This window comes from Carettochelys insculpta, chromosome 10 (assembly GCF_033958435.1).
Source record: "Carettochelys insculpta isolate YL-2023 chromosome 10, ASM3395843v1, whole genome shotgun sequence".
Lineage (NCBI taxonomy): Eukaryota > Metazoa > Chordata > Testudines > Carettochelyidae > Carettochelys > Carettochelys insculpta.
This window is the reverse complement of record NC_134146.1, coordinates 52153770-52169462: the sequence shown is the minus strand read 5'-3', so window position 1 is coordinate 52169462 and position 15693 is coordinate 52153770. Positions and strand designations below refer to the sequence as shown.

Below are 15693 nucleotides of genomic sequence, written 5' to 3'. Positions count from 1 at the left end.
ACAATGCTCACAAAATGTTGAAAGATTTGGGTGAGCTGCAAAAAACAAGCAGAAACACAGATGGGCAATGACATTTTTCATCAGTTTATCAGTAGGCCAATTCTCAGCAGATGTTCAAGAGGCCAGCAAAAGACACTTCTCTGATGCTAGAACCATATCCATGCCATATTTAAAGGCCTGCTGCAATAACAGAGTATCAAAAATAGTGCATCAAAAAGGATTGAAAGAATCTATTATAACCGACAGCATTAAACAGCCTAAAGTACAGGCAGCTTCTGTTTCCTGGTAAGAAAAAGCCAGATCTTAAACTTTCCATCCAGATATCCACATGATACAAGTATACGGAATTTAAGCTTCATTTCGTCAGAAGGATGCCACCTTAAGCAATACATGTTTATCCAGCATTGCACAGTACTGTCAGCACTTTTGAAAGATCCAGACAGCCTAGCCTGTATGTAGGGATCTCTGCTAACATTTAGTACTGATAGCAAATAGCCATCACAATTCCATCCAAGCAAAGGTTCACTTGTATTGTTTCCTTCGAAGTTGTATGCAAAATATTAGTAGTATGTTTACTCACTGAGATCCTCTGCCAGCTGGACCCTTTTGCCTGTTAGTAACTTAACCTTCTTGTCAGTGTCCTCAGCAAAGTCCTCCAGCACCTCCTTTACATTCTTCTCCAAACGTCTGACTGTAAAAAACACATGATAAAAGAGTGGTGACTTCTGTGACGGGGAAGTGCTTAAAATGACAGAAATGTGCTTTATTTTCTGCAAATCTATCTTTTTTTTTTGGCATGGGATGGAAAAAAGATCATGAAAAATTCTTCATGTTTTGTACTTCTAAAGCTTTTGTGGTGCTATTGGCACCCAAAATAATTTACACATTGAATTAAGCTTCCAACTTGATCTTGCTAGAAACTTCATACAACCAATTAAACTGTTCATTACAAGTAATTTTTAATGTACAAAAGACGGTATCTAGACACATCTACAAATCCCAGCCTTCTCTAGAAAAATTGCATGTGTGCATTAATCAATCATCACCATGACAACTACTAGTAATGAACTCCGAGCCACTCAAACAGCCTCTCAGGGAAAGCCTGAGCAAACAGATAATCCCTGCCATTAGCTCTGAAAGATCAACAAAGTCTCTACATAGCAGACTGTGGCTAGATGAACAAGTCTCTGAACGGTCATCTCCAATAGCTCAACTGTACTTCCAGTGCTGGCCTGGAGCATAATGAGAGGTGGTCTTAAAATACACAGGACAAAACCACAAGGGATTCTAGCCTGGAGTCCCCGAAGGCTGTTAGAAACCTATTGAGCATAAGGCTATTGTGCTCAGTGAGCACAGTCTGAGCCAATTAGTTTTCCTCTCCGTCAGATCCTTGAGAAGCCAAGAGAACTTCCAATGTAGGAAGTATGAGAGGTCAAGAGCTAAATGCTATCAGCAGGATGATGGCAGTGCAGATTTAACAGCCTCTATGCATGTTCCCGACATCAGAAATAATAAACACGTTCAACTAGTAGCCTCAGGATGCCGTTCCCAAGAGGAATCCCAGTGAAAGGAGAACTCCAGCTCTGGAATCAAATGATTTGGTGTTGTGACAATCTCCAAAGGCCAGAGTCAGGTTCTCCTTGCTGAGTATTTATACCACATGCATTTGTGCTCATTTTCTCCTGCATCCTCCTTGCTTGCTTCAAACAACTTTCAACCTTTTCAGCATTGTACAACAAGCTAGTACTTGAAAGTAGTTGGTGTTTGGATGTTTCCACACTTTAAAATATGTACCATGCTATCTATATTAAACCCAGTTTAATATTTAACACCTCTCATTGCCCACCAACTCAGCGAATCAAAGCCAACCTTCCAGTGTTATGAACTGGAAAGTAATGTCAGTATGGGATAGCACTGGAAATTCGTTAACACTAGCATTGTGTTGCAAACAGGGAAATCTCTATAAGCCTCACCTTCAGTGTTAGTAAGTTGCTGCCTCAGTGTGTTTGCGGTAATCGCCAGCATTCGCTGTATGCGCCAGAAGAGAACCACATCATTGCACTCAAGCTGAAACAGTCAGAGGAAAGTGTTAGCACTACCTTTCCCTCCTTCCACATGACATATGCAGTCCCTTAAATATAAAACTGACGTTGCTCTGACATATGCTCTTGAAAACAGACTGTAGCTCATCTTAACTTATGCAAAGACATGCAAAAAAGATACGCCGTGCGTGACAAAAATACCATACCCAAAATTCCTACAGCAAAGGCAATTCTCAGCCTTGTTAAATATTTCTCCTACTCATCTTGCATCCAGTGGTTCACCTTTTTCCAGAGAAAGGATCATGAAGGGACAGCACAAGGTGACCTGCAGGCACTATATACAAACTGGATCTGTGTCCATGGTGCTATCAGGGCTGTCTTACAGAAGCCAGAAGACAAGCATACTCCAAACTTTGTCTTGCTGCCTGATGATAGCTTCTGATTAAGTGCTGGGAGGTCAGGGCTGCACAAGTGGTTATGGGAGGCAACCCAGACCCAATGGAAGCTCCAGTTTCTTAGAGGGATTATCAAAGAGGATACAACACAGAACAGGAATTGATATATGAACCCCAGAGGGGTCTGCTGCCTTTTTTCCTGACTGCCAGCTTGGTGTCACAGGATAGCAACTCTCTAGCTCCTCTCACAGACCTCATCTTGTGCCACAATGTTCCAATCACACAAGTCCTCCAGAGAGACTTCTCTGATGAGGAGGAGGATGATTTCGGACTATGTACATTGATTCTTACCCTTTAATCATAGGAAGAGTCTTTCATATTTTTTTATTTTTTAATCTTTTTTGGCAGTTTCTTCTTTATTTCAACACACTGATTAAATTGGTTAAAAAGCAAGCCCTTGTTTTGTACTTCTGCAGGCAGCATTCATCAAACTTCCAACAGTTTAAAATGCCAACCATACGTGGAGTTACAAAAGGCAGCTCTCAGCTTTGTCATCCCATAATTTTAAGTGATATGTACTGAATCATTTCCAAACCTCTAGGAGAAGCAAAGATAGATTTCCAAAACCCTGCATCAGAACAAAATCACCATCCCTCTCTTAGCCCTTCATTTACAAATAATATCAGCTCCACTGATACAGTGAAAGGTTCAACAGAGGAGATCTGATTGCTAGATCTATGGTTCATTGTTAAAGTGAAAATTACTTACGTATGGCCCACATTTTATTGTGCCAAATAAACCCTCATTTTTGTTTCTAATACTATTTTTCTACCCTCTTTGAAGAAAAGCCATTCTCCTTAGCAGCAAGTCTTTTCCTATACTACATCTTTGAAATCTAGATGTCAGTAAGGAAAGCAGATGTTAATGGGAGAAGTGCATAGGGGGAATAAAAGGATAAAAAAAAAGATGCCACTAGTCCATGAGGGCTGTTGTAACATTAAATTGTCGTAGTAGTAGTAGTAGTAGTAGTAGTAGTAGTAGTAGTAGTAGTAGTAGGCATCCTTCAGTCTGCACAGACTATGGATCGCGCCCTTTAAAGTTTCAATTGAGGACTTCATTTACAGCGTCTACTGTGACTATGAAGACCCACATGAGAGTGACAGTCCTTGCTGCATCTCTTGCAGATGTAGTGGGTGTCTGGCAAGTCCTTATTGTGCTTTCTGTGCACTCGCTTCTCCTCTCCTAGCTGTCTGATCTTCAACTCGCCCTTCTGAAGGCCCTGCCTCCATCTGCCGCGGTCGTCTGCTAGTTCTTCCCAGTTGTCCAGCTCGATGTCTACCTCTCTGAGGTCTCTCTTGCAGACATCTCTGCAGCACAAATGGGGGCGTCCGGGGGGTCTTTTGCCAGAGGCTAGCTCACCATACATGATGTCTTTTGGAATCCTTCCATCGTTCATCCTGTGGACGTGGCCAAGCCAGCAGAGTCGACGCTGCCTCAGGAGGGTGTGCATGGTTGGGATTCCAGCTTGCTCGAGGACGGCTGTGTTGGTCACTCTGTCCTTCCATGATATTCCAAGGATGCGCCTGAGGCAGCGCAAGTGGAAGACGTTCAGCCTCTTTTCCTGGTGGGCATCCAGGGTCCAAGTCTCGCTGCCATAAAGGAGGGTGCTGAGGATGCAGGCTCTAAATTGTCTTAACACACTGAAAAGTTATAGAACCAGGTAAACTGATGCTTAGCTGATTACTGACCCCTAGGGGACATTTTGTGTAACTACCACTTCAGGGAATTTTGTCCACTGAACGCAGTAAGAATGGATTACAAATATCATACAGACTATTTAAAGCATACTAAGGGGGGGGGGTGGTAAGTTTTTAAATGGTTGCTATCTTTTTAGCTAGATCTCTGTGGACATTGAGACTGTTTACACTCCCTAAGCTATAGTATCCATGCATTCCTCAATTTACCTCAGAGTCTACAAAATGCCTTTGGTAGTAATAAAAGCCTCTTCGACAAAGATTACAGTGGCTCAAAGCAGTCTTCAAGAAATGTCTTCTGTAAACTTGGTGCCATGTGTCTTTAATCTAAGAAGAAAGTGGTTAAAATTTGTGGATTAACTGCAGAAGCATTCTCCAGTTATTATTTTATGTATTTTAATAAGCACATTTCATCTTAAGCACTAAAAAAAAAGTTCAGAATTGATTTGCACAATCCCTTTCCCAGTATTCTCCGTATATGTTTCAATGTTATGTGGTTATCAGGTAGTAAATTAATGAAAACTCCAGCATATAATCAACATCCTAACTGAATCCAAGGCAAACATTAAAAAGGATTCTGTCGAATTGCATATTTACATTCCTTCTCTTCAATGTTTGCAACATCCTCTCAGAAGTTTAAAGTATTGTGTGCAGCTACGTCTAAATTTTTAAAGGGCACACAGTTATGCTGAGTTAAATGCAAGTTACAGGTCACACTCTACAGAGACTGACATTTAAGCATAACAGATCAAGCACTCAATGTCGTATGTTAATTTGCTGTTTGGCCAGAAAAGGGTGCACGTAAGTATATTAGTGGATTTATGAAGAAACTACACACGTTTAGAACTTATTCATGGATTAGCCTATTTCATCCCTGTGACAGGGTCAGGCCAGAGGCAGCTCTAAATGCATGAACAACCCCAGCTAACCAGGTATCATCACAGGCAGAGTGGGAGTAGCTGCCGGAGAGGCTGCTATAAATCAGTTAAGGGCCAGCTGATCCCACTCAAGTCCACCTTGAGGATCCCACTCCAGCCATCCCCCAGTAGGGAGGGGGACGAGAGTGGAAGAGGAAAGGGAGAGAAATAAGTAGACTAGAGCAAAGGAGGAGAGAGTTAGGCTATAGCTACACTATAGTTGCTACTTTGGCATACAAAAGTATCCTGAAATAGCAACTGTGTCGCTAACACCACACTTGAAATAGAGCTGCTACTTCGAGTGCGGTATTCTGGTTCCGGTACCCCTCGTTATACCAGGGACAGCAGAAACTTCGAAACAGCCACTTATTTCAAACTTGGTGCCGTCCGCATGACACCGAAGTTTGAAACAAGCTAACTTGAAATACGGTGAGAGGTGAAGGAGAACAACAACAGTATCAGATACAGCAGAGGTAGTGAGGAGCTGCTGCAAGGAGTGTTTGGGCTCCCTGCCCCTGGTAAACCTCAAGACTCAGCCGGAAGCTAGGAGGGACTAGTCATTCAGACTGGTCAGGCCAGGAAGTTTCTACCTACTGCCCTTCGGGCCAAGGGACCAAAGCCCAAACACTGGCAAGGACAAACGGGTCCCATACTCTGCATGACTATGCACTGAGCAGTGGTCTGGGGCCCAAGAACGACACTGACCCTGCCATATCCCCAATCTTAAACTCTTCACACATACTCTAGTTTCCTATTAGAGCAGTGCACACTAGAACATGAGCACTGTGTGAGGACTCAGAAATGAATACTATTCCTGACTGCCACCGGCTGGCTGAGTGATCCTGGGCAAATCATGTCATCTGACCTCTCTGCCACAGTTTCCGCCAACTTTAAACAGGGGACATTGCTACTACTTCCTTTTGCAAAGTGCTCTGAGAGCCTCTGATGAGGAACGCTGTATAAAAGTTCAGTATTATAATTATGTACTTAGCTTGAGTATTCATAGTTGTAAAGTTAAGCATGTGGGTAAGCCTGTGCAGGGTTGGGGCCAAAGTTACTAAAAAACAACACAACACTGAAGAAAATTTCCATGTAACGAATATTGACAATAGTTGAATTTTCTTATATAACTAATTTTATCAGCTGAATGTTTAATGAAATGAGGAGCCCAATTACTTTGAGAAACTCGCATGGTTAGAACTGTAAACAATTTTCCAAAAGATTTTAACACTACTGATAAAGTCCCCTGACCAAACATGCTCGCCTTTGGCAAACTGAACTTCAACCTTCTGGGCCAATTCATCTTGAAAGGGCAATAAAAATGATCGGGGTTTGGAATGGGTGCCATATGAAGAAAGATGAAATAGACTGGGGCTTTTCAGCTTAGAAAAGAGGAGACTATGGGGGGAGGGATATGACAGAGATTTATAAAATCATGACAGGTATGGAAAAAGTGAAGGAAAAGTTATTTACTGTTTCCCATAAAATAAGAACTAGAGTGCTCATCAAATCAAATTAAAGGGTAGCAAGTTTAAAACTAACAAAAGGAAGTTTTTCTTCACGCAGCACATGGCCGGCCTGTGGAACTCCTCGCCAGAGGAGGATGTGAAGACCAGGACTTTAACAGGGCTCACAAAAGAACTAAATAAATTCAGGAAGGTTGGGCCCATCAATGGCTATTAGCCAAGATGGGTAGGAATGGTGTCCCAACCCCTGGTTGTCAGAGGCTGGCAATGGATGGCAGGGGAGGGATCGCTCACCAACTGACTACTCTGTTTACTCTCGCTGGGGCATCAGGCACTGGCCTCTGTTGTCAGACAGGACACTGGGGTAGATGGACCTTTGGTCTGACCCAGTGTGGCTAGTCTGATCTCACTGATTTGAAAAATGAGCTTCAGCCAAATTCACCAGCACATAAAATTAATTACAATTCACAAAGACTAGATGAATAACTCGGACTAGGGCTAGTCATTACTCTGTCCCTTCAGGAAGTTTTGCCTCCCCTGTACACTGTACGGACAATACCTACTTTAAGGGCAAACATACCAAAATATGGGCCTCTGTAACAGGGAAAATACCTGCTTAGCAGATTCTGATTCCACACTGAACTGCAAATTCCAAGAGTGCTGAACTCTGGACATCTGAGCCAATAAATAAGGCCCTACAAAGATGTGTGCCTTGCATGCAAGCATTCAGTTAGTATTTTATTTTGAAACATCTGGATTACAAGTTCAGCTATTTAAAAAGTTATTTTTATGACAGCTAGAAAGAGCTTATAGATTCTTCCATATGTTCGGTTACAACTTTGCATCTTACCAAACACGGGTCCACTGTTACCCCTTTTGCTTCAAGGTTTTTTCGGACAGTTGTCACCTCGTCATTTGCAAGGTAAGCTGCATGGTCTGCATTGCATTTGATCATCTTCTCAAGTTCATTTTTGGTCTCATTGCGAATATTCTTGAACAAAAGAGGTTCAATTCAAACACAGGCATTCCCATAGTATTTAGAGTTGGCAATTTCTGAGCACCACAATTTGTGTGAAGAGCTCACTCGACTTTCATAGCATACTACATCTTTGCCATTAGGCCAAATCACAGAAACCCTTAATCCATCTTAAGCTGTAAGTATTGGTAGTAGTAACAAATACCATCCCATACTCAGTATGGACAAAAAGTTTGAAGTGCAGACTGCAGGACAACAATGGCTGTAATTAAGATCTGCACTTAAAACTCCACTTAGCTGCACTGTAATTTCACAGCCTATCGCCTTCTTAGGCTACTTTTACTCCCTCTCCCATTGGAGGTGGCATGGTAATGAGGCAATAAGAAGCAGGCTAATGAAACACTAACGTGAATATTTAGCACCTCATTAGCATAATAGCAGTCATACAAATTTCTAAGACCAGACTTCGAATTGCAGATTGACCGTGAAGATGGGGGCAGCTTTGAAATAAGCGTCCCACTTCAACATTCCCATGCTCCGATCTAGTTTTATGAAAGTAAGGGAATGTCAAAGTGGGATGCTTATTGGGAAGACGCCCCCATCTTCGCTGTCAATCTGCAATTTGACGTCTGCACTTTGAAATTCGTGAGGTCACTATTATGCTAATGAGTCCTCTGAATATGCACATTAGTGCCTCATTAGCCTGCTTCAAATTGCCTCGTTGTTATGCCACCTCCTACGGCTGAGTGAGAGTGTAGAAGCAGCCTTAAACCGAGTACCATGTTTAGCCTTAACTTTTCTCACCGAGCCCACTGAGTCATCTTGAATGCCAGAGAAAATAAGACATAGGAAGAAGATGGATCAATTAACTCTGAAACCAGTTTTGGGAAATCTTCAGAGTTCTTTCTTTACCATAATTTTGCTGCTGTCAATTATTATTCATTATTCAGTCTCCAACCTGCACTATGTTATAGCATGGTCCTCCCTCTGAGGTCCTTCCACAGTACAGCCTCAGAGGTATGAAAACTCCAGGGAATGGAGGCTTTACGGAAATGCTTGTAATTCTGAACATGGCTGTTCTTTCAAAATGTTTGCAACTGAAACTTTATTATGCTGAAGAAAAATGCTGCTTTCCCTTTTCTTTTTAGTAGTTCACGTTTAACACAGTACTGTTCTCTATCTGCCTTTTGAGGGGCCGGAGGACAGACCGCTGCTGCTGCTGCTGCTGCTGAATTGCATACTTCTGGTTCTATATAGGGTGTGTGGTTGACCCGTCAGTTTGCAGCACTGATCTTCAAAACTCCCAAGTGCTACCATATGCAGGTATTCTAAAGATAACTTCCCTTTGGGCAGAGACTCAACAGACACACTGAATTAAATGGGAGACAGTTTCTCACTTGCTCATAACTTAAAAAACTGGTTTAGAATAGAAATGCTCAGACAACATTAACTATTGCTGTCACTAACATGCCAGCTATAATACTGAAATGACACCATTTAGGCATGGTTGGATACTGCAGTGTGTGGTGCAAAAGACTAAATTAATTTACACCCTGCTTACATATTGGTTTATTCACCAAGAGTAGAATTTTCCTCATTCTTGCAAGCTAGAAAACATAATTCCACTGTAGCAGAAAGGAAACAAGTTTACAATCTTTTAAAATTGTCCACAGGCCAGATCTCCCAAAGAAATCATGTGCTTTGGGCTGACATTTACAATGATTTGAAATAATCACTTGGAATTTGAATTGCATACTCAATTACCTATTTCTCATGAGCAATAGCACAAGAGCGCACAGGTCCATAAGTTTAAAAGTTAGTCATTAATTATCATCGTGCTCACAAAAGTATGCTGTTACAAGACAACCAGTAGTTTGTTTTTACCTGTTCCTTAGTGCGGCCTACCCAGTAGAACCATCTCTTTTTCCAGTCTGGGCCCACCATGTCTTCTATAACAGATTCAGCTAGAAAAAGAAACAAGATATTAGGTGACAAGTATCAAAGAGGGAGCTGTGTCTGTCTGTAGCTTCGAGAACAACAAAAAGTCTCGTGGCACCTTATAGACCAACAGATATTTTGAAGCATAAGCTTTCGTGGGTAAAGACCTGCTTCATCAGATGCATGAGTGGGGGGTAGTGGTTTCAGAGGGATATTTAAAGAGTGGGGTCCCAGTAAGAGGGAGGGCCAGAGCTGACAAGGTCTATTCAGCAAGGTGGAAATGGCCCAGTATCAAGAGTACTTATCAAAAGAGGAAAAAACACGTCAGATCAGACAGGGGGATGTGAGCCATTCCCATTAGATGCTGACAATGGCTCACATCCCCCTGTCTGATCTGACGTGTTTTTTCCTCTTTTGGTAAGTATTGCTGCTACTGGGACATTTCCACCTTGCTGAATAGACCTTGTCAGCTCTGGCCCTCCCTCTTACTGGGACCCCACTCTTTAAATATCCCTCTGAAACCACTACCCCCCACTCATGCATCTGATGAAGCAGGTCTTTACCCACGAAAGCTTATGCTTCAAATATCTGTTGGTCTATAAGGTGCCACGAGACTTTTTGTTGTTCTCGAAGATATTAGGTATCACTCAGTAAAATACATGCTATTAGGAAAGATCTCTAGTCAGCCAAAGCCTCAAGTCAAAAAGTAGACCCTAACTTCCATTTTCTCATTTAGGGAACCCCAAAGCAATTTAAAAATTAAAAAAGTTTTCATATTCACTTTTTAAAATGACGTTTGAGATTTCCAAAGCAGTCCAGAGGATTTAGACATTTCTCTCACTAATTCTCAGTGTACTAGAACTGTATTATCAGTGAGGAGTCTGGCATGTACGCACAAGCGCAACTGTGATTCCCCATACGAGTCTCTGCACAGAAAACTTTTTTCCCCACCAAAGAACAAAGCTTGAGCACTCACTGTCCTTGAGACGACTCTGGAGAGTCTCCTCCATGAAGTGGATAGCTGCATCCCACTGCTGTTTATCAGAGATTGACCGATCTTCCAAAGCATTGTGCTGTATCACTCGCTGGCAATGCAAAAATAAATATTAGGTTTTACAGCCCATCTTTTTAATTGACAAATTATTCAGAACTTGCCTTAAAGACAGAGCACATCAAACAAAGATCAAACTTAGAACCTCGTTTCTTATAATGAAAACATGTCTCATTCACAAGTGATTTCTGAAAATTACTCAGGTTTAGCAGTGCACGTGACTTAGAAAAATCTCTGTGGACGCAGCACTTACTCTGTGTGTTATACCAATAAGAGAGGCTTTCTGCACATCACCTAATAATGTTTTGCTTTCATATTCAGCCCCTTATGTTGCTGTGTCTTGCTGACAAAAGGCAAATGTGGATTTCCAAGTAGCAGAAAGACAAGCTGGGTAACATATCTTTTATTGGACCAATTTCTGTTAGTGAGAGAGACAAGCTTTTGAACACAGAGCTATTTCTTCAGATCTGTGAACATACTCAGAGTGTCACAGCTAAATACAAAGTGGGCTAGATTGGCATAAATAGTTAAGGATGTTTCAAGTGACCATTTAAAGTGAAGTGGACCATTACTAGCCCTCCAGTCTTGGGGCAGGGAGAGGAACTCCAAGTGTGAGTTGTTGACATGTTATAAATTGTTGTAATAAGCCTTACATCCAATGTCTCTATTTATTGCATGATTTTTTTAGTGCCTGGCACAAGTACAAATTTAAGTTGCAAATCTAATTTTTTCAAAGCCTTGTGCAAGCTTCTTTTAAGGGGGATGACAGAGGTCAGATTTAGAGTGACTGTTCTGTGAAAAGCATTCAGCCCCTGGAAATGGAATGATTTTGTCTTTTATCATTTTTCTATGCGAGTTCAGGCAAGACCCTACCAATCACCTGGTTTCACCAACATAACTGTATTTGGGACACATTGTGATAGACATGACTATGATCCATGGAACCTGAATTGCATCCTCAGATTATTGTTCACTGTAGCCGTGGAGATATGTCTGCAAGTTATGCTCTGTTGTCCTGGCAGGGTCTAGTGCAGCTTTGAATTGGTTTGGAGGGAACTTGCTTCTAATGGTAAGTTTGGAGAGGCTAGGGGGTTGTTCAAAGGCCAAAGACGGGCTTCAAAACAGATTTCTTTCAGAATGGGATCTCCATTGGCTATGGGTTGTAGTTGTTTGATGATGCCTCCTATGGGTTACAGTAAAGGGTGACAAATACAGGTGTGAGGTTGGAGGGGTTTTAGTTCTGTAGTGAAGAATTCTCTCACGGTATTTGAGTTACATCATAGATGGGCCATCTACGTCTCTGGTGAAGATACCTTGTTTGGTGGGTTATAGTTTATCTGCCAGACTGTCTCTTCTGAGCACATTCTGTGATTGTGGAGTGCTTGGCTGTACATAGCAGATTTCTTGGTGTGCTTGGGGTGGTTACCATGGTTATGAAGGTAGGTGTGGAGCCCTGTGAGTTTCTTGTACATAATTGTCTGTTGGGTTGTATCACTGATGCTGATCACGAAATTATACACAAGAAATCCCCAGTGCAGCTTTCCTCTCTCACCAACAGAAGGTAGTCCCATAAAAGATATTACCTCACCCTCCTTGTCCCCCTAGTATGCTGGGATCAACACAGTCACAACATCACCATATACAATATCCAGAATGTCAATGTGGAATCCTACTGGAGTATAAACCCAGCCTACCAAAGGAGCACATAAATGTTATTACTTTACTACATTGCTAGGCTTTATATTATTAATTCATTTTACTTGTCTATATGATTTTTAGCCAGTGGTCCCTGGGCACAGAACAAAAAAAACTCTGGGACCCTAACAGTGAAATTATTGGGTACTGGGAGGGTACCTGGTACACGAAGAATAATAAAGGTTAAAATAAAATAAAATAAAAAAACACAGAGAATCACTGATTCAGATCATGACATTCAAAAGCAAAGACAGAATCATTTCCCAAAAAAATGCACTGAATTCTTTGGTATCCACCCAACAATACTAGGGATTTAACAAAAAAATGCAAGCAAAATGAACATGATTCTTAAATCAAAATGATTCCAGAGGCAACTGCTTTGACAGTCACATGAATGAACACTACACTCTACCAGGCTGTCTTCTGCTCTCTCATTCCACTTGTGCCGTTTTATACTTTCTTCTTTGACAGCTTGTTTCAGTTTATCAAAGATGTCGTCATGCTCTTTTCCTTTCTTCTCTGTCATGAAGCGAGAAAATTCTTCCTGCAGAGTCTCCCATGCCACCTAGAAAATTGACGTCAGGAAGTTGCCTTCTGAAGCCGTGCCTTACCATGCACAGTTGGAAGTATTACAGTGACTCACACAAACTTGCAAACAGCAGTACTCGCTCACCAAGAAACAGAAGATATTAGACTTTAATGATATGCTTCTGTGGCTCAGACAGAAAAGAAATTAACACTAAACTTTGCCCACTAAGTGGCAATAACACATTAACAGAAAGGTGAATACTTCAGGTGGGCCTGGGAGGATATGGCTATATTTAGGCACTAGTCTTCTGTCACTTCAGAGGGATTTTAACTAAAAAATATTCAGTAGAACAGTCAAATATTTCCTACGGTTTTTGTGGCTTCAACCTCTTATTGACTGTCTGGAAATATCAGGAGCACGTCCACCAGGATAATACTCAGAACTGCTCTTCTGGTGCCTTTACTCCTAACTCCTAACCTTCTTTTTAACACAGGACTGGCGATCCTAGATCCTTTGGTCCATAATCTGAATCCATACCGTGGCTTACCTGGATCTGGCATGTGAGGGTCTGTGGAAGGGGGGAACAGAAGCATAACAGGGGGCAGAGGCCTGTGTGCACTCACAGGCAGCTGTGCAGATAAGCATTCCCCCCAGCCCCTTCATTACCCTTACATACCCTTTCTCCCTCATAGACCTACCTACCCACTCCCACATCCCCTCTCTTGCCCAAGCTTGGCACCCCCACCCCACTCCTGCATCCTCCCTCTCATCCAGACCCTGCAAACCCACACCGCTCATGCACCCTATCTCCTGCTCAGACCCTCCTGTTCCCTGGGTCCTGCCCACACCCTCCCTCATTTTTGGCCTCACCACAGAGCCCTGGGATGGCCAAAATCTGCTAGCCTCAGGCCCCCAAAAGAGCTAATCTGGTCTGAGGGGGAGAGCCCTGAACCTTGATCCTCCCTTCTCACTTGATTGTGAGGTGTCTCAGTCAGGGGCCACATGAATGAGGGTTGTGAGTATTTTCTTTGGCTTCTCACTCTTGCATGGCCCCTCAGTGATCTTTCTGTAGGTCAGGTTCCCTATCCCTGTTTTAACAGGCTTTCTAATGGAAAAGTAAAGGGTTGTAAATATGAAAGCAAGGAGATGTTTGTATATATAAAACTAAAATGCATTCAACTAATTAAATTCTAACCTCTACTGCTTTATTAGGCAGTTGTTTGTCAGTCCACTGCTTCAGCTTGATGTCCACAGTGGTATTGAATGTCCCTGAATTCGTGGTCTGTGCTGCAGGCAGGTAGATGTTCTCAATCACATGAGTAGATACTCTTTCCCACAGAGTTTTTTGAAGAATCTCCTCCCTGCATTGAAAGGGATAACATCTGTGATAACTTCCAGTTCACAGAGGTCTAATCCATATGTCCTATCTAATTTAAACTACCTGAACAGACTGAGAAGACAGATGTCATCTTGCACTTTTATTACTCCTAACACCAACCCTCACCCATGAACTTCTCCTTACTTCATTCTGCTGAACGAACAAAGATACTTGTCTGGATTTTTTTACCCTAAGTCATTGACTTGATGAATGATGAAACTAGCGGAGGATTCCAACTTTCACGTTCACCTCATCATAAATATATATATGAAAGCTCACCAGTCAGATTAGCTTCTCCTGTCACTATGGACTGAACCACCATGGTCCCTATTTGTGTTGCAGTACACACAGTTAATACACAATCAAATAAAAACAGGCTTTATTAGTGATGATTTAACCACCAGAATAACTGTAAATATTGGTTTAAAGCAATATAGAGCAACAAAGTGGGTGAGGGAATATTGTTATTGCATCAGCTTCTGTTGATGAAAAAGCTATCCAGCTTAAACAGAGCTCATCTTCAACTCCTCACCCACCTCCTCTTGCTAGAATCTTGGGGCCAACACAGCTACAAGGATTCTATGTTAAGATGTTTAGGAAGATTTAACATTATATGGGCAAAGCGGTTTTAAAATAATCAGGAGACAGCAGTCTCATGGTGAGCTGATATGTCAAGTCAGGAGGAATGACTGAAGAACTTTTCAGAAGGGTCACTCCATCTCCTTCCATCTCACTAGCACACGAGTAAGCCAAATCAATCTTTGCTTTACTTTTACTAAATATCTTTATTCTCCCTAAGCTGGAGAAACGTTAAAACTATCTGCCTGTCATCATCTTAATTTAAAGGCACCCTTGCTTTGCACATTCAGGTTCACTCCTGGATCTATCTAGTGCTTGTTACTTCAAGTCTTCCTTGGATGGCAGAAAAATGTATTGTATTGACCAAGACAACATACAAGTTTTGAGATCTAGAACAAGAAAGAAGTTTAGGTGGAAAGGTGTGCAGGCATTCCAGATGGCAAAGGCAATCTCAGGTTAGGCAACAGTCACCATTTTTTAATTTAAATCTAAACAAAAAATTGGTCGTATAAAAAAAACCCACTCATCTGTTTTTGGGAGAGGAACATAGAGCATAAATGGGAAACTACATAGTTACTGTACCAATGCTTTGGTGTGACCTGGCTCAAACTTATAACCTCATCAAGGATTTCATTCTTCGCTTTTTCAAACAGCTCGTTCTATGCAAAAGACAAGTAAAAAGACTCAGTGATTATGATTTTACCTTGAATATATCTAGACTAATTTTCTATCAGGTGCACATAAATACCATTCATGACTTGCATACCTAAAACTTGCAATTCCAGCTGTGTGCTAGCCAGCAGTTATACTTGTAACATGCTAGCCTGGTTATCATGCTATCAATTTGTTCTGCTCTGCTGCTCAATTCCTGTGCATAAGTGGGCATTAAAATGTACAAGAATCTTCACAAGGTGCACAGAGAAGAGAGACTTATTTATATCAATATCCTGTCCTCCAGCAAGGACAGAGAAGG

The 15693-nt window shown here is 41.7% G+C and overlaps 1 protein-coding gene across 5 annotated transcripts in view; it reads right to left on the bottom strand.

The window, feature by feature from the left end:
- The window catches only part of OPA1 (OPA1 mitochondrial dynamin like GTPase), an 86890-nt gene that overhangs the window by 26051 nt on the left and 45146 nt on the right, over positions 1-15693 (bottom strand). For all 5 annotated transcript variants that reach the window (XM_075003943.1, XM_075003945.1, XM_075003944.1 and 2 more), the window contains 9 exons: positions 15303-15379; positions 13959-14124; positions 12647-12799; positions 10465-10573; positions 9435-9514; positions 7425-7565; positions 4402-4518; positions 1974-2067; positions 581-691 (listed from right to left, as the gene is read on the bottom strand). In XM_075003943.1, the coding sequence (XP_074860044.1) occupies positions 581-691; positions 1974-2067; positions 4402-4518; positions 7425-7565; positions 9435-9514; positions 10465-10573; positions 12647-12799; positions 13959-14124; positions 15303-15379 (1048 nt within the window). The remainder of the gene's footprint in view (positions 1-580; positions 692-1973; positions 2068-4401; positions 4519-7424; positions 7566-9434; positions 9515-10464; positions 10574-12646; positions 12800-13958; positions 14125-15302; positions 15380-15693) is intronic.